The following is a 19,989-nucleotide window of genomic DNA, read 5'->3' as shown; positions in this document are numbered from 1 at the left end:
AGATACCTCGTGCGTTTCCGTCGGTAGGTTAGTGGGGTTCCGTGTAGTGGGGTTCCGTGTGGTAGAGGGGATCAATCCAAATTGGCAAAATAGATATAGTGACCCAAGGAAAAAAATAAAATAAATAAAATAATAATAATAATAATAGTTGTCCGATATACTTGTTCAAATAGCAGCCGATAAGACAGCTAACGATTAGCGGGCCTCAGATGAGCGTTCAGGTAACGTCGGGACGGAGGTGCCAGTTGGATAAATCCCTCGGGCAGATAACGTCGGCAGTCAGTCGCGGCAGTCAGTCGTGAAGGCCCGGTGGGGTTCCGTATCTGCAGCAGCAACAAAAGAAACGGGTCCGGATGGTGATGGAACTCCTCAGCTGGCTAGCTCCAGAATGATTTGAGTTTGCTCCGGGGTCGACGTAAGCCAATAGTCACACGGTTTGCAGCTAGCTAGCTGCGAAATCAAGGTGCAAGTGTCCAGAGCCTGCGGCTAGAATCCGGGGAAACTGAGAGAAAAAGAGTCCCGGAATGCTCCGGTCCGAGTCGCGTTGCACAAAAGTGCCGGTAGATTATCGAGCTAAAGGAATAGCTGATGACCACTAAACGTGGGCAGCTGAAACACCAACGCTAGCCAGCAAACCGGCTAATTTCGGGGCAGCTACAGATTAGCTTCTGGCTAGCTATCGGAGTAGCTTCTGGTTAGCTTTCAGGCTAGCTTCTGAATTAGCCCCTGGCTAGCTTCCACATTCCACATCCATATACATGAACGTCCAGAAAAAAAAGTCCTTTAAGAGAATATTTTTTTTATACAAGAACAATATTATGCACAATCACTTTCTAAACTCTTTCTGCTCAGACTTTTGTTCAAATTGAATTAGGCACAGACCTCAAGTCAGTATAAGGCCATCATTTTATGGGTATTGATTTATAATGCGCTGTCCTGAGATTATTTTAAAGGATGTGTTCTAGTTAGTAAACAAATTGGTTCATCCACAAAAAAATACAAAATCCAGAATGGCATGTTGGCTCTTCTAAACTCAAGCAAATGTAATCCTGCCTTTTGTAAAAACTCTCTCATAAAGTGGCTGTGCCGTGGTCTTCCATCACAGGACAGAGAGACAACAGTTTCACAAGAATTCCTCTCAAGTAATTGCACAAACTACTTCACCAAAAATGTCTGGGCTTACCCACACAAATTGAACTTCACAGAGAAGAGCAATAACAAAACATCCATGGTTGGTCTGAAAATACAAGTTGAAAAATAAAGGACTAATTGTGGCTAGCCAAAAACCACAAAAATGACTATACTGTTCAACTGTTGATAATATGACAAATTGACAATACATGATTGATAGTTGAATGAGTTAGTGTCTTGTTTAGTACTCTTGCTTCCTAAAATGAAATGTAACTCCCTCTTGGCTGGTCTCCCGGCAGGCGCCAAAGCTCATGTAGAATGCGGATACACCTTGGTCTCCAACTGTTCTGAGTCATGGAGGTCCATAGCCCTCCATAGCCTTCCAGGACTACTAGGAAATTAAAGTAAAATGGCAGAACTGCCTAATAGTGTCTGTGCTACTATCATGATGGAATTATGAAGCCTGATCTTATGTAACAACTGGGATACTGAGTGAAAAGGTCACTGATGCATGCAGGCCTCTTTGATAATCTACAATATGGTTCAATAGACTTTTAGTATGTTCAATATACACAACTCAAGTTACATGACCTCTACGTTTATATGACAAACGTGTGGAGTCACAGATGATTTAACTGGGAATTGAGGCTACTTTGAAGACACATATTTTTGTGAACCTCAAACCAACGCTGTTTTGAGTTTCAGAGTGGGGGGGTTAGAAAAAATTGTGTGATTACTGATCTCTCAGAGTTTTCTTTGAAATAAACCACTCTAAAGTAAGTGAGCACCATATTTCAGCAAAAGCTGACTAAAGACTATATAATAGGTAACATCGTATGGACATACAGTACTGTATGTCAAGGTCACTTCAAAGCAGTGGTTTACCTTACAGATTAGTGGTGAAAACAATACATACATTTTGGCACATAAGTAAATGCATATTGTTAAATTGTTAGTTCACCGCTATACGATTGCTCAATTTTTGTCTCCCTCAAAAATAGTTGCATGTGATTTGGAACGTACAGTACCAGTCAAAAGTTTGGAAAAACCTACTCATTCAAGGGTTTTTCTTTATTTTTACTATTTTCTACATTAAAGAATAATAGTTAAGACATCAACACTATGATATAACACATATGGAATCATGTAGTAAAAAAAGTGTTAAACAAATCAAAGTATATTGTATATTTGAGATTCTTCAAAATAGCCACCCTTTGCCTTGATGACAGCATTGCACACTCTTGGCGTTCTCTTAACCAGCTTTATGAGGAATACCTTTCCAACAGTCTTGAAGGAGTTCCCACATATGCTGAGCACTTGATGGCTGCCCTTTCCTTCACTCTGCGGTCCAACTCATCCCAAACCATCTCAATTGGGTTGAGGTCGGGTCATTGTGGAGGCCAGTTCATCTGATGCAGCACTCCATCACTCTCCTTGGTCAAATAGCCCTGGAGGTGTGTTTTGGGTCATTGTCCTGTTGAAAAACAAATGATAGTCCCACTAAGCGCAACCAGATGGGATGGCGTATCGCTGCAGAATTGTTTATTTTAACCTTTATTTAACTAGGCAAGTCAGTTAAGAACAAATTCTTATTTTCAATGACAGCCTAGGAACAGTGGGTTAACTGCCTTGTTCAGGGGCAAAACAACAGATTTGTATCTTGTCAGCTCTGGGATTCGAACTGGCAACCTTTCGGTTACTATCCCAACGCTCTAACCACTAGGCTACCCTGCCACCCCAGAATGCTGGTTAAGTGTGCCTTAAATTCTAAATAAATCACTGACAGTGTCACCAGCAAAGCACCATCACAGCACCTCCTCCATGCTTCACGGTGGGAACCACACATGCAGAGATCATCCGTTCACCTACTCCGCATCTCACAAAGACACGGCTGTTGGAACAAAAAATATCACATTTGGACTCATCAGACCAAAGGACAGATTTCCACCAATCTAATGTCCGTTGCTCGTGTTTCTTGGCCCAAGCAAGTCTCTTCTTCTTATTGGTGTCCTTTAGTCGTGGTTTCTTTGCAGCAATTCAAACATGAAGGCCTGATTCACGCAGTCTCCTCTGAACAGTTGATGTTGAGATGTGTCTGTTACTTGAACTCTGTGAAGCATTTATTTGGGCTGCAATCTGAGGTGCAGTTAACTCAAATGAACTTATGCTCTGCAGCAGAGGTAACTCTGGGTCTTCCTTTCCTGTGGCGGTCCTAATGAGAGACAGTTTCATCATAGCGCTAGATGGTTTTTGCAACTGCACTTGAAGAACTTTCAAAGTTCTTGACATTTTCCGGATTGACTGACCTTCATGTCTTAAAGTAATGATGGACTGTCATTTCTCTTTGCTTATTTGAACTGTTCTTGCCATAATATGGACTTGGTCTTTTACCAAATAACGCTATCTTCTGTATATCACCCCTACCTTGTCACAACACAAATGATTGGCTCAAATGCAATAAGAAGGAAAGAAATTCCACAAATTAACAAGGCACACCTGTTAATTAAAATGCATTCCAGGTGACTACCTCATGAAGCTGGTTGAGAGAATGCCAAGAGTGTGCAAAGCTGTCATCAAGGCAAAGGGTGGCTACTTTGAAGAATCTCAAATATATTTGTTTAACACTTTTTTGGTTACTACATGATTCCATGTGTGTTATTTCATAGTTTTGATGTCTTCACTATTTTTCAACAATTTTTCAACAAAGTAAAAATAAATAAAAACCCTTGAAATTGTAGGTATGTCCAAACTTTTGACTGGTACTGTACACTGAGTGTACAAAATAAGAGGAACATTGATATCGATATATCAGAACAGCCTCAATTCGTCGGGGCATGGACTCTACAAGGTGGCGAAAGCGTTCCACAGGGATGCTGGTTGACTCCAATGTTTCCCACAGTTGTGTTATGTTGGCTGGATGTCCTTTGAGCGGTGGACCATTCTTGAAACTGTTGAGCGTGAAAAACCCAGCAGCGTTGCAGTTCTTAACACACTCAATCCGGTGCGCCTGGCATCTACTACAATACCCCGTTTAAAGGTACTTCAATCTTTTGTCACCCTCCGAATGGCACACATACACAATCCATCTCAATTGTCTGAAGGCTTAAAAATCTTTCTTTAACCTGTCTCCTCCTCTTCATCTACACTGATTTAAGTGGATTTAACAGGTGACATCAATAAGGGATCGATCATAGCTTTCACCTGGATTAATCTGGTCAGTCTATGTCATGAAAAGAGCTTGCGTTAGCTCCCAAAGCTAATGCCATTGCCTAGACAGACTCTGTGGGCTAACACAATCTTGAGTCGTGACCCAGGTTAGAAACTAATTGGTCACACTAATTAGCTGCTCCAAACAATGAAAATGTGTTATTTTGTCCAGTCTCATGCAAGAGGTAAAGCCCTTTATGATGTAAAAAGCTTTCACCTTCAAAATAATACTCAACAGGAAACCTTTTTAGGCTTTTTTACTTTTTACTCTTTAGTTAGCAGTAACGGCCCCTCTGTTTTCTAAACATACCGAAAGACATAAAATGTTTTGTTTGTATGAATAGCTTCCCATAAGAAAGAGAATAACATCTGTGTAGCCACTAGCTAAACCCTCAAGACAATCTAAAGTGAAGCAGGTGCATATCATGGCAAACATCATCTACAATTAGGGACATTCAAACATTCTTTCCTAACTCCCTTGCAAACATAACAAAACTAGCAACAGTCTTGACACCTGTCCCCAGTAACAAATATGGCCCGAGGCCCACTTGTTCCTTTGAAAGCATTCCAAATATCAATTAAAACCTACAGCTAAAGTAAACACATATTTCTTGACCACACATCTACAGTTCATCATCAGGGAATGATCTAATTGAGGGGAGGGAGGTGGTGTGTCATGTGGTGGTATGTGTGTGTGTGTTAAATGTATGTGTGTTTAAATGTGTGTTTACTTATGTTTTATTAGCTTGAGTGGTGGGTATTACAATAGATGATGTAAAATGACACATGGCCCATCCCTAACTCTAACCTCTATAACTACAGCCCTCAGATTGAACCCTGACCACATACATACTCTGGATGGTTCTTTGGTTCAGGTTTTTTGCTTAAATCTATGGTAATAAGGACTCAATGCAATTGACAATACAGACAAATACAAACGCAAACAATAAACACATCCATAAACGTAATTCCAAATATGGTGCCTAAATCAACTCTAAAACGTCTCTCACTTCTTATATATGTCTGCATCTATATTAACATGTACTGCCATATGTACATTCTCCCACAATGCTCCATTTTAATGGAGTTGAGTAATTGAGTGGATGTAATTACTTGCGTTGCACAACATTGCTTTTAAGGTAATATCCTGTAAGAAATCTCATACTGCAACAGAGCACAAAGTCTGATTTAATAGTGATGTTGAGGGTTGGAACCGGATATTTGTGTGGAGCTAACTGTGCTAGTTAGAGATTTCACACTGAGCTCTGGAGGCAAGCCACAATGCCTGGGGAAGTTGAAACGACGAAGCAAGGGGTCGTATACCTGCTATAGTTCATTCACAATCTCATTTGGGCTTTTTTAGGTCTTTTTCTCAATATAAACCTCTATGAACAAATCATCCATAGGCCTACAACAAACATAGTGACTGAACTTAAAAGCTAAGGATTTTTTTGATAAGTCTACTAGGGGATTTAAAAAAAAGAAAATTGCAACCACTAGTGCTGTGTAGTACTTTCACAGCTGGTAGCAAGGTCAAAGACAACAACGTGGATTCTGGAGAACTCAGAGCAACATGATCACAACCAAATCATTCAACTTTTCATCTCATCTGATTATAATGTCGATGAGGGCTAGATGGATCTTAACATTGTCGAATTATGTGTAATTTAATTGATCTGAAATTGAAAGGCATCCACTGACTGTCGTCTTCCTACCATACGTTTCTGTGCAGTAGTACTTTTCACATGGCTTACCATGCCATGTAAAATAATATTTCAAACCACGCACGTTTGGCATCGTACACACTATAACCTCAGACAAGTGGGAGCTCTGTCCCATTATGTCAATTCACAGGCTAAAAGAATAGCTGACAAGAGAACTGTAGCGCCTTTTAGGATTTGATTCCAGTAACAACTTCAATGGCCCCAGGTGTTTTCTGCCCTCATGACGAAATTGTAGGCGATTATAATATGCCAACAATGCAGTAAAATGTGTGAGTGGCTTGTTAATACATGGAGGGGATGGGTGTAATCTTACTGTGCCACATGCTGATGGCATGCAGTATTCTCGTAGGTGTCTGCTCGTCTCAACATGCACCACCAGGTCACTCAAATCATACACTCACTTTTCAAATCCTCGCTAAACCACTTTGGAAAAAGTACTTTCACCAAAAGCATTATTAAGCATTATCAATCTCAAGTAACAATAGAGAATTGGGCACCACAACTGTGATATTATGATTTGTATTACTATAAGCATACTGCCAACATGCAATGAGACTGTATCATAATCAAAGAAAGCCTAAGTAGTTCTCATTTGAGAACCATGGATCAATATATTATTCTGTCTGATCAAGGACTAATGAAAGGTTCTAACTGACGACAGTCAATAGCCTAATCATCATACACATTCATGATAGACATTGGCAGTTGTTTCAACATCCCACAAGTGAAAAATATGTTAACCATGTGATCATTCCAGGCACTTTACGCAAAGCACACCCGTGTAGGAAAATATCTCTGCATGAGGTCCCCCACGTTCTAGACATCATACCGTTTATCATCAGTAGGCTAACCATGTATGCCACCCTGGGGCCAGTTGTTCATCTGGTCAGTTAGGTTAAATATTGAGAATAAGCAACTGAAATGCAAGGTCTTACAAAGATGTTTAAAGACCAAAAGTGATGTCCATATTGAACTTACAAATACAGTTATTTGTAATAATAAATTATCCATAATCTGTATAAAATAATATGGTGTATAAGGCTACACTTTGGTCCCTGATGTGTATTTCAATGCATTCTTACAAAATGTAAATATGTGTTTAGTGTTAAGTTAGGTGATAATTATCCTACCTGTAGATCAGCTGGGTAGCTGATATCCAACAGCTGGAATACTGGAGAATATCGGTCATTCATATCGGTTGCGGCCGGTGACAGTGTCTCCTCTCTGTTCTTCTGGAGAATCTCACGTTTCACTTCGGATCTCAGGTCCAAATAACAGAAAAGCGTAACTAGATGCAATGAAAGGGATAAGACGAAGAATCCCAGAAAGATTTTACAGTTCTTACACTGTTTCCTGCAAATGCAGGTAGACTCTTTTAAGTCACTGTCCTCTAAATTTGCTAACTTTTCAGAAAGCGATTTGGGTGCCATGTCTAAATACTCTTTCAGTCGTTGCTATTTCAGCATACTCGGCGTTTGTCTATGATGCTATGTCCCTAACCTGAGCTGACTGATGCTCAAACGATAGCACAGTGACAGTTATCTCCATCCACATCTAGTCAGGGGGACGGTACGGTAACCCACACACTGATACCGTAAAATAAAGTGATCCCGTTTGTTAGATCCGCCCCTCCATCTCTCATTGGCTATTACACGCCACTCCGTTGGAAAAAAAGGTAATTGCTATGCGGGGTCGTTGAGACGTCCCTACCATGTTGAAGTTGAATTGTAAAATGGTTAAGCCAAGGGTTTAGGTTAGGGTTATGGCAGCAGCTAATGGGGATCCATAATAAATACAAATCTTGAATATAATGTAACCTGTCTTGAATATAATGCAACCTGTTAGAGGTCAATATTCTGGCTTACCTGAGACCACACATAACCTAAGTGTATTTCAGAGACACACATTCTGAATGGTTAGCCATGCACCATAAATTACAAGTGTTACTATGTACAGTAACCGGGATCTTCTGGACAAAAGCATTCACCTAAAAATGAGTAAGGGATGCTTTTAACATTTCACATGTCCGCCACTAATTAGGGTCCCCTGAGAAACATCAACCAAAAGTATGTTCTTATGCTGTAACACTATTTGGGGGTATCAATAACCTTGGAGTCATGCTATGTAAATTATTTTGGTGACATATCTTTTCTGGGCGCATGCCCACAGCCCCATTGCTTGCTCACTGGTCATGCCCCCAACATTATTACAATATCAACAGCTGAAGACATACGAGGCCTTCTGAAAGCACATAGAGCTGACATCTTTAAAGTGTTAATATAAAAGTCATTATAGCGTTATAGTAACATATGTAGAGCAATATATTTTCATACCCTCAAGCCTGTCAGTTAAAAGGACAGGAATTGTGAAATTCATATGTCAAAGAACTTTAAATAAACATACACGCATGATCAAGTTCTGTTTTCTGCCAACAAATTCAGCCATTCTTCCACTATGACTGATGGTCAGTGCCCATTGTGGCATGAAGCACATCCTGTCATCAGCCATGATAATCTATGACCTTATCCATCTACTGTATGTATGTATTGGATAGGGATATACATTTTGGTTCTGTGACAGTGCACTGTTTATGTCTCATAATGAGATCATGTGGGATACAGTTGGATATAGTGACGATGATGCATCATGTGAAAATGGCAATGGAAAACCATGATGGCTCCCTATTAATTTCCTCTTCTAAACACTGTCATTTGTGTAAAATACACATTCATATTTTCCATAGTTACACATTTAAACCCACTATAAACAGATGCGGTGCAGTGTGAGTTTCTTCATGACCTGACTGGATTTACCAAATCCGCCCATTCAAGTCAACTCAGACATTTTGTTCACAGCTGTTTGGTTATAATTATATGCTGTTTAAAACATGTCTAATGAATCCCTCTCTCTCTCACACTCACTGCCTGTCACACGTTCAGGTCCACAGGAGTATCTCAGTGGGCCTGTGGAGGTGGGGGGGGGGATTGAACCGGGACTGGTATTCCACTTTCCAGCGCTGAGCCCCTTCCATGTCAGAGCTATCCGTAATCCTCAAAGTGTTAGACTCCCTTTGAAACAGCAGGATCTGTCAGCTCTTGGCATGGGGAGAGAGAGCGGTGCTGCCCAGCTCACTCCTGTCTAGGCATCTGTCACAGAACACTTGGCTGCAAGACTTCAAATATTATGGATGGTGTTTGGCTATAAATTGGAAAAATATGATTAAAACAGGAGAGTGTAATAATTTCCTCATGCCCACTAAAAAGATCAACGTAGTATATTATGGGGCCTCATTTAAGCCCCACCCCCTCAGCCATCTGATGATTTCACAGTGAAAAGCATTAAAGCAAATAGAATGGCACAATGACAAGGCCCTCAGCATACAGTACTCTAGTACCTGGATCCCTTTTTAGTTGTTGTTTGTTTGAAGGATTTGATGAATAGCTGCATACACTACCAGTAACAGCCTGTTGATGTCAGACTAGTCACTTCTTATTTGAGTCCCTGAGAGCCTCTGGCCTCTCACACAGTAATGGTGTAAAACATTGGCTGTGACCTATATCCTTCCTCGTTGATGTAATCTCTCAGGTCATAAGGTAACATTATGTGTTGACCTTCTGAGTTTATTTGACCAACACATGAACACTGGCCATAGATATATTGTTGGTAAGCCTGGAAAGCTACAGGAAAGCTTTAGGATCTGCTGGTTTCTGTTTTGTCAATGTTTCAGCACAATAGGCAGTAAGTGACTCCATCTGGTTTTCCAAGTCTAGATCTGTTGTGGATTGGTAGGCAACCCCAGGAGCCTGCAGACACCAAGGCCCCCAAGGGTAAGGAATGCCCATCACTGTCATAAAAGAGTAAAGCAGTGATTCCAGCACTGTTGTTTTTATGCATAGCAGAACAGACATGAACATACATAAAATCCCAGACAACCCCTGTCTATCACCCACTAACATTCAGTGGTGCTATGTAAATACAGGCAAAACAATCACTGACCCATATTTATTCTATTTAAGTATGCCCAAGAATATCTCCAGCGTTAACTAGATGATGTTCATGTTTCTACATAGTGATACATTTCTACAGACATGACAGTGGTGGGTGGGAAGGTAATAGGTAATACATTGACAAAATAAAACAGTTTGTGGGGAACATACCTTAAATCATGGATCCTTTGTCTCCATCCCAGAACCAAGTGGGGCTGTCCCTATATCTTTCATGGGCCATGTCTGTTCCTTAAAGTATTAACTTTATAGAAAGGACTTTCTGTAGAAGCACCATTCCAAGAGCAATAAAACAAGCTTCATATAAATATGCCTTTTATCACTTTCCAGCATTGGGAATGGATCATGCTTTTAGAGGAGCTTTATGAGATCCAATGTTCAGAATGAGATTTGAACATCAATACAACAGAGAACTGGGAAACTGCCCTTTTCTGATGTGAAGATTTGCTGTGATCCATTATTTTTCTCAACATCTGACAGATGTCAACAGAACAGCAGACGTATTAGAGAGACCAGGCCCTCATACTGCACTGTTTGAAGAGAAATATAACAACATTATTGCAAAAATCAATCAGACACAAGTGCTGTCAGAGTGGATATACTGTACACTGTAGTACCACCAAATAATGTTGGAGACTACTTCAGCAGATAATATGCATAATTCATAAGGACATGAATAGGCCACTCACAAGGTAATCATTTCAAATCATTTCAAAAGGTGTACCATTTATGAAACACTTGACCATGCTAATGTGGTTTCTCACTCCAGTGTTTAAAGCGAAACTAAAATAAGAACATACTTACACACAGAGTAGACTTTTTTGTTTTCTAAGGCAATTTGCTTATCAAGGCATACTGTCACACATCACATTTGAAATGTGATTGTGATAATCCAATGTGCAGTAGTTGGTGTCTATTTGTTGATGTTCCAGGAATTTGACTGATCATATAACAGTAGGAAGTTAAATCATATTGTTTAATAGTAATCAGTATAAAACCTTCTCACTGACATTGATGCAGAAATAGTATGGTGCTGCAGACAGTTCTCTCACAAATATACAGCATACTGATTTTCTCACACTTCTCACTTAACAATAGCTCTCTCTACTGGTAAAACAGAGTAACACGGATGACATGATTTATGTGACCTATCAACTGATATATTTCTCTGCATGATTATGATGGTGATGCTCACCTTTAATCTACATTTCAGGTTGTATAACATTGTACTGCTCACAAAAAGAGAGGCTGTTGATGAACAATTGTATTACTTTATTGGGCTTTAACAGTGAACAGGCACTGATCCGCCCAAAATACAATAGAAACAGAAAACCGATTTCATATATACAGGTTAGCTAGAAACACAGATATGGGATAATATTTGTTTTTAGAACGGAATTAATTAGCACAGTTTCAAAACAATCTCAGAGAAAAATAAATGTTATTAGAACTAGTGCAAACAGTTCTAAACATTAAAGCACAGTGTATAAAATGGCATAAGAAGTATTTCCCTTACAGAATACAGGCTTAGGACACCAGTGTAGATTTATATCCCCTTTTCCCTCATCTGATAGAGGTACGATTCCTTCATATTCTAGTAGGATGAGCAACAGCCATGACTGATATGAATGAAGGGTACAAGTGGCCTTTTTGGAAATAGGGAGACCAGACAATGTTTCACACGTTAGTCATACAAGGCAGGCAGGATTTTCAATCCCAAGGTATAGTTATCAACATGGTTGTCTCTTTTACAGTGTTTGGTATCTTCAACCAGTTTATAAATCAGCATGTCAACAATGTCTGTTAGATATTCAGTTAAACACCACAGTCAGTCATAAGAAAAATAACTATCTTTTAGCAATATAAACTAAAGAAACTAGCAGTTCGTTAGACACTGACATAAAATTAGCGCCTACTAATTCATTGTAGGCATTAAAAGGCTACAGTGATATTATATATTTTATTTAGGATAAATAAAGAATATCATAAATGTCATACTTTTTTATATCATATATTCAAATCCAAGTTCAATTCATATACATATACTCTGTAAAAACCTCTGCTATGATATAGTTTTTCAATAGTAAAATAGTTACAATAGCTTTGTTAGGACATAAACAGTATGCCTGTGTTGTGGTAGACCAAGGTCACATACAGTATGTGTTTGGGAGGTGAACCCAGGATTACCCTAAAACAATTGTTTTGGCTTAGAATAACTTTGTAAGATACAAATAATGTGTCAAATATATTTGTATTTGTGAATCAATTTGTCACATTGGAAGACATCTTATTTCAGCTTCCCAAAGACAAGCCCAAATTTAAAAAACATTATTTAAAAAAAAAATAATACACAGATTATGCCAGGAAAAGAGAGGTCAGAATAATTTTATTTTATAAATCAGAAACACATGAGAACCATTTATATAGTCATACTCTAGCTCTTCTTTACAAATAACAATACCGTGCCAACAGATGACCTTTATGAAATAAATCAAGGTGGATCTTTTTTCATATCTCTGATATTTAGAATTTAGAAGAATTTATATATATATACGTTTTGGTTCTTTCCAAATAATGTAATCACTCTATTTCACATTGAGGGCATAGACACGCCCTAAATCTCTACTGTGACAGAAATTGTTTTTGATGATGCGACGCATTCGCATCTTGAAAATATTTTCTTAAACATTTAGTCATGATTAAGGGCCTCCTGCTCCAATTAGCCACTCTGGGTCTTTGTTATATGTTATATGTGGTAAATTGTCTGTTTTATGAGTAAGAAATGATTGGTGTAGTTATAATCCAGACAGTCTTCCATGGCACAATCATCTACCTTCTGTAAGCGATTAGACACCCAGGGGGAGTTTCCACTGGTTTCAATCAGCTTTGCATAGACACATGTTCCTCCACAGCATTAGTAGTATACCTCTGACATCTATCAAAAACAACATGGTTTACCTTCGGTGAGGATCTGTAATCTAATATTTGCATGAAATGATTCTGCTTGGTATATGATAATGAGGCTAGTGTTACTGAGAATAATAATAACTATATTTACTGTAAGCCAAACAAAGTATTTCTCGCATGTATACTATTAGCTTGATAGATGTAATGATCACCTGATTTCATGTGTTGGGTCATATAAATTATATTGCTGACTTGTTCACTGCATTTACACACACACACACACACACACACACACACACACACACACACACACACACACACACACACACACACACACACACACACACACACACACACACACACACACACACACACACACACACACACACACACACACAACTAATAAAAATAGCATACAAGCCTGCAACTCACGCTTTTCCCAATTGTGCAGTTCACAAACTCAACCTCGTACGTAACTCCCCAAAACCATCACTCAACGTATTAAATAGAGTGGTGATAAGTGAAAAAGGCCATTTGTACCCAAACCCTTCTTAGAAACAGCATTCAGTACCTCTTTCAGCATGATGGGAGACCCGCCTCTTTCCCCATGCCCTCTCATGTCCTCCTTACACGTGAGATATGGCTGGCTCTCAGTTCCGAAGCCTTATCTACTACCTCCATATCCCTCTGTGTTGCGGGAGGGGAGGGCCCGTGCTTCGCCACTCCTCTAGTGTGTTGGAGGGCGAAGAGGTATACCGACCTGTAGCCTTCCCTGGAGCGGTGTATAACCTCCTCATTCCTGATGTCCTGTGGAGGGGACTGGATGGAGAGAGAGGGTTATAACGCCTCACTCCTCAGGTAGTGGGAAGGAAGGGAGTCTCTGTAGACTGGAAGCCGGGGGGGGGGACAGTAGAAACTCTTGTTCATCATCAGTCACTCCTCTCGGGCAGAGCTCTCCTCCAGGGGCAGGGGTACCATGGCCTCCAGGCCCACAGCGCCACTGCTCTGGACAGTGGAAAAGGAGACGACAGTGTGCAGCAGGATGAGGACCAAAACACACAGTCTGAGTCTGCTGCTGCACAGCCGCGATGCAGCTGACACAGGCGGGGAGCTGCGCCGCTGCCATGATGATGACCCCGGAAGCTGGGTCAGGGCACACGCCGCCCCCACAGAGGGGTCGCAGCCACTCCGTCTGACGTCACAACACTCTGGGTCTGCATTGGTTAAATGGTTTTCTAGTAGCCCTGCATCACACACAGAGAAGAAACAGATTTCTTCAGATGACAAAGAAGTTACAGTCCCTGTGAAATTATGGGAGGTGAGAGAAAAATGGCAACACAAACAACAGAATGTCAGTCAAGGCCCCAATCATACTGTACCTGTACAGATGAAACTGGATTGTCCTCCATAGACCAAGTCGTCATTGTCTGGTAACACAAAGGGGCACATGGTCTGGACCTCCAGACAATATTGCTTGCAGGGAATCCTGTGGTGACACTGGCTCTGGGTGGCGTTGAAGTATTCTGAGCATAACCAGGCTTTGTAGACTGACTGCAAGAGAAGAGCACAGCGCCTGGCAGCTTTCACACACAGCAGGTTTTTGTCATAGCAGTGCCCGAGGTGATAATGGGTGTAATTGAGGCTAATGGATGGACATTAAAACCATTTCTACAGTATTAGCAGCTTTTACAAACATCTACTATCTTCTGCTGAGGTGGCCATAAGTGGACAGATGATACTAATTGGGCTGACTACAGTGCAAGAAAACCTTGTCAAAACAAAGTCAACCCGGTATACACTTCATCAACAGTTTACTCTCAAGGCTATAACCACAGAACCATATAGTGAAACTTACTGAGTCAGCATATGTGGTAATGCACACTGTAAATCACTGTAACAAGCACTGTTTGGGGCAAACTGGAGTACAGTACAATGTATCTAAAGGAGACCCAGGGCATATTTTCAACCTACTCAGAAAGCTCTTCACCGGGCCCTGTGTATGATGATAAAGAGAGATAAATATAGCTGTTAATATGAGCAAGTTGGCAGCAGCTCTCCATAGACAGATGCACAGGAAGCAGGGCAGCAGTGATGTAGACAGAGGACCACAGCAGTTTCTTCACCTCCGCTCTGCTGTGGAGCCAAGGGCTACTGCTGTCATGGCAGCAGGATGAGCCAGAGCCTCTTTCACAGCCATTATATTTATCATCGGTATAGTACACACAACACTACAACCATCTTTTGCTCTATTCACAAGAGGATAAGATGATGCTTATCCAGTGACACATCAACCCAAGGAGATGGGGTTAATCTAAAGGACTAAAGTCACCTGCCCCACCAAGAATAAACATGGTAGATCGCTAAAGGAGGAGGATACTCAACAGATACTCAATTATTTTCTCGCACAATTAAAACAAACTACATTGCACACTATTACACCTTAGCCCAATGTTCAGTATGTCTTCCTCTGCGTGCTTCCTCGGTTCACCTTTCAATTACAAACTCCTGAGAGACACAGATATGAGAGAGGAATTCCCTGACTACATTTCCATACACATTAACCTGCAGTATATTGCTGACAGATGGTACGCTGGAATTGTGTTTCGAGAATGACAAAGACCATCTAGGGACTCAGCAACATCCTCAAGAACAAGGGGCCTCAGAACTGAACTCATCTGAATAAATAAGTTCAAACCACAGAAGTTGACTCTAACATAAGATGTTATCAAACATTTTTGTACTGTATGTACAACCTATTGCAACACAATACTAATCCTGTAATAAGAAATAAAATACTTGAGGGATGAGGGGATTAGAAGAATAAATTGTGTATCTCATCCATTCTTACCAATTTTGTTTACTGTAGGTCTACTTTCTCCCTCTTAGGGTAGAAACCATCAATAATATTCCAACATTAGTTTCTGACATGTTTAGCATTAAAAGCTACTGAAAAGCACATGATAATAAACCCTAGTGCATGGTGACAGACAGTAGCTGGCAGAGAAAGGAACCAATGACGGGAGGGATAAATCGATTTTAGGTGTAATCAATGAGCCTCCAGCAAGCACTGATTCATTCAATCTCAATCTGGGATTAAGTTCAAAACTCCTTCATCCTCTTCTTGCGATGCCATGTCTGCAATCTGTACAAAGACTCCATTTTATATGGTTGTATTGGGGACAATTTAGCTTCACCGCACACAGCAATCAAAGATGGTGACTATCACATTCGTGCCAAATTCAAACCCTGTTCACACTTGTGTGCTCTCCACTAAATTATGAAGTTCCCCAATTTTGCTACTGATTTTAAACACGTGACTATGAAATATCAGTTCTGTGTAATTCAAGTGGAGTTCTCTCCTCCAACTGGTGCATTTATTTGGAGTGCATTGTGTTTGTCATGTATTGACACTGCTTTTCCCTATATAGAGTCATAGAACACTGGTCACTTTAATCATTTGTACATACTGTTTTACCCACGTTATATGTATACTGAACAAAAATACAAAACGCAACATGCAACAATATCAAAGATTTTACTGAGTTACAGTTCATATAGGGAAATCAATCAATTGAAATAAATTCATTAGGTCCTAATCTATGGATTTCACATGACTGGGAATAGAGAAAACCAGTCAGTATCTGGTATAGAGAAAACCAGTCAGTATCTGGTATGACCACCATTTGCCTCATGCAGCGCGACACATCACCTTCGCATAGAGTTGATCAGGCTGTTGATTGTGGCCTGTGGAATGTTGTCCCACTTCTCTTCAATGGCTGTGCGAAGTTGCTGGACATTGGCGGGAACTGGTACACGATGTCATAAACAACGATCCAGAGCATCCCAAACATGCTCAATGGGTGAAATGTCTGGCGTGTATGAATAACTGTGACATTTTCAGCTTCCAGGAATTGTGTACAGATCCTTGCGACATGGGGCCGTGCATTATCATGGCGGCGGATGAATGGCACAACAATGGGCCTCAGGAGCTCGTCCTGGTATCTCTGTGCATTCATATTGTCATCGATAAAATGCAAATTGTGCTCGTTGTCCGTAGCTTATGCCTGCCCATACCATAACCCCACCGCCACCATGGGGCACTCTGTTCACAACGTTGACATCAGCAAACCACTCACCCACACGACACCGGTACAGTTGAAACTGGGATTAATTTGAGAAAGGCCTGTGAATATGTTGTTATGATGATAGTCTGCTGTAGCCATTGTAGGCTACAATGTTTGTCTCTGTGTTGGGTAAAAGAGGCTACTAGTTAATTGGTCATTGCTCATTGTGGTTTAGCTCACGACGTGGCACCAGGTATTTCTACCTACTGTAGCTCTGCCAGTCTTCTGTAGTGTTGTTTGAGAGTGTTGATGTGGTAGGCCACTTTTGTTGCTATGCTCGTAGCCTGATTCTAGGCCAGATCTAGTGTGGATTATTTTAGGTTTGATTTTGATGTCAGAACCTGTCAAAAAAATGTAATTGTTCGTGTGTTTTTGTATTTTCGCTTATTTTGCGGACATTATTATTTATTCTGACCACCGCTACCATCACTACAATTGACTTGTGAATGAAATCAGATGTTTTTCCTTTTCTTATCCTTAGCCTGCCTCCCCGACCGCAAGACACGTTTACCTTTTCAAAGTGTAAAAACAGCTGGAGCATTATAGCACTTGGAGATTTTGGATAATGCCTCTGAAAAACTTATATCTAGTAACATTAAGTTGACTTATCTCTGTAACAATATCACAATGATGAACGGACACAAAGTAAATGCCACCTATGGCAACCCCTGAGTTCACTACCAACACTGTCGAGGCCAGCTTGATTGATGCTGACATACAGTTGAAGTCGGAAGTTTACACACACCTTAGCCAAATACATTTAAACTCAGTTTTTCACAATTCCTGACATTTAATCCTAGTAAAAATGTCCTGTCTTAGGTCATTTAGGATCACCACTTTATTGTAAGAATGTGAAATGTCAGAATAATAGTAGAGAGAATGATTTTTCAGCTTTTATTTATTTCATCATATTCCCAGTGGGTCAAGTTCACATACACTCTATTAGTATTTGGTAGCATTGCCTTTAAATTGTTTAAATTGGGTCAAACATTTTGAGTAGCCTTCCACAAGCTTCCCACAATAAGTTGGGTGAATGTTGGCCCATTCCTCCTGACAGAGCTGGTATAACTGAGTCAGGTTTGTAGGCCTCCTTGCTCACACGCTTTTTCAGTTCTGCCCACAAATTTTCTATGGGATTGAGGTCAGGGCTTTGTGATGGCCAGTCCAATACCTTGACTTTGTTGTCCTTAAGCAATTTTGCCCCATCTTTGGAAGTATGTTTGGGGTCATTGTCCATTTGGAAGACCCATTTGCGACCAAGCTTTAACTTCCTGACTGATGTCTTGAGATGTTGCTTCAATATATTCACATAATTTTCACCCCTCATGATGCCATCTATTTTGTGAAGTGCACCAGTCCTTCCTGCAGCAAAGTGCCCCACAACATGATGCTGCCACCCCCGTGCTTCATGCTTGGGATGGTGTTCTTTGGCTTGCAAGCCTTCCCCTTTTTCCTCCAAACATAACGATGGTCATTATGGCCAAACAGTTCTATTTTTGTTTCATCAGACCAGAGGACATTTCTTCAAAAAGTAAAATCTTTGTCACCATGTGCAGTTGCAAACCGTAGTCTGGCTTTTTTATGGCGGTTTTGGAGCAGTGGCTTCTTCCTTGCTGAGCGGCCTTTCAGGTTATGTCGATATAGGATTCGTTTTACTGTGGATATAGATACTTTTGTACCTGTTTCCTCAGAGACAGAACGCGTCTCCTTCCTGAGCGGTATGATGGCTGCGTGGTCCCATGGTGTTTATACTTGTGTACTATTGTTTGTAAAGATGAACGTGGTACCTTCAGGCGTTTTGAAATTGCTCCCAAGGATGAACCAGACTTGTGGAGGTCTACAATTTGTTTTCTGAGGTCTTGGCTGATTTATTTTAGATTTTTCCCATGATGTCAAGCAAAGAGGCACTGAGTTTGAAGGTCGGCCTTGAAATACATCCACAGGTACACCTCCAATTGACTCAAATTATGTCAATTAGCCTATCAGAAGCTTCTAAAGCCGTGACATAATTTTCTGGAATTTTCCAAGCTGTTTAAAGGCACCGTCAACTTAGTGTATGTAAACTTCTGACCCACTGGAATTGTGATACAGTGAATTATAAGTGAAATAATCTGTCTGTAAACAATTGTTGGAAAAATGACTTGTGACATGTACAAAGTAGATGTCCTAACCGACTTGCCAAAACTATAGTTTGTTAACAAGAAATTTGTGAAGTGGTTGAAAAACTAGTTTTATTGACTCCAACCTAAGTGTATGTAAACTTCTGACTTTAACTGTAGATCTACAGCACCGACCAACGATACTGTAGGAAAAAAAATTGTGGACTCGTCTTGCCAAAGCAAACTGCACAAGGTACAAAAACTTAACAGAATCAATGGTTTAAGTTACATTTAGGCCTAAAGTTAACTTTAAATGCTGCACACAGTTGGATGAAGTCTACTCTTCAAGCTAATTGGGGGCTCTTTAATGTCTGCTTTTTAACAACCTTTCCATGGATTTTCTCATGACATCAGGGCTTTGTCTGCCTTTTTTATTAGGCCTATTAAAAAGTCTGCCCTCGGGTGTATTCATTAGTCGGATTCTGTTGAAAACATTTAGTCTGTTGCAAAACGTTTAGCAACAGAAACCATTTACCGTTTAATTTATGAACCAAACGGGTAGGGAACTACATTCATTTGTCTAATAGAAACTGTTGTTTTTGTTGCAAAACGTTTAGTCAACCGTTTACTCCAAACGGAAAACGTTTTGCAATGAAAACAACAGTTTCTATTAGACAAATGAATGTAGGTCCCTCCACGTTTGGTTCATAAATTAAACGGTAAACGGTTTCTGTTGCTAAACGTTTTGCAACAGACTAAATGTTTTCAACAGATCCAACTAATGAATACACCC

General features: G+C 40.3%; 2 protein-coding genes across 3 annotated transcripts in view; both read right to left on the bottom strand.

The window, feature by feature from the left end:
• Nucleotides 1-7,635, bottom strand: part of LOC139534882 (ectodysplasin-A-like) — a 75,431-nt gene extending 67,796 nt beyond the window's left edge. For both annotated transcript variants that reach the window (XM_071334412.1, XM_071334420.1), the window contains exon 1: nucleotides 7,193-7,635. In XM_071334412.1, the coding sequence (XP_071190513.1) occupies nucleotides 7,193-7,492 (300 nt within the window). In that variant the 5' untranslated portion in view covers nucleotides 7,493-7,635. The remainder of the gene's footprint in view (nucleotides 1-7,192) is intronic.
• Nucleotides 7,636-11,317: 3,682 nt separating this feature from the next.
• The window catches only part of LOC139534873 (NALCN channel auxiliary factor 2-like), a 43,461-nt gene continuing 34,789 nt past the window's right edge, over nucleotides 11,318-19,989 (bottom strand). Inside the window, exons 2-3 of the mRNA XM_071334385.1 lie at nucleotides 14,353-14,524; nucleotides 11,318-14,217 (exon numbers count right to left, since the gene is read on the bottom strand). Of these exons, the coding sequence (XP_071190486.1) occupies nucleotides 13,907-14,217; nucleotides 14,353-14,524 (483 nt within the window). The 3' untranslated portion in view covers nucleotides 11,318-13,906. The remainder of the gene's footprint in view (nucleotides 14,218-14,352; nucleotides 14,525-19,989) is intronic.

The sequence above is a fragment of the Salvelinus alpinus genome, chromosome 1, assembly GCF_045679555.1.
Source record: "Salvelinus alpinus chromosome 1, SLU_Salpinus.1, whole genome shotgun sequence".
Classification (NCBI taxonomy): domain Eukaryota; kingdom Metazoa; phylum Chordata; class Actinopteri; order Salmoniformes; family Salmonidae; genus Salvelinus; species Salvelinus alpinus.
Note: the sequence above shows the minus strand (reverse complement) of the source record. Positions and strands in the feature narration are given on the sequence as shown.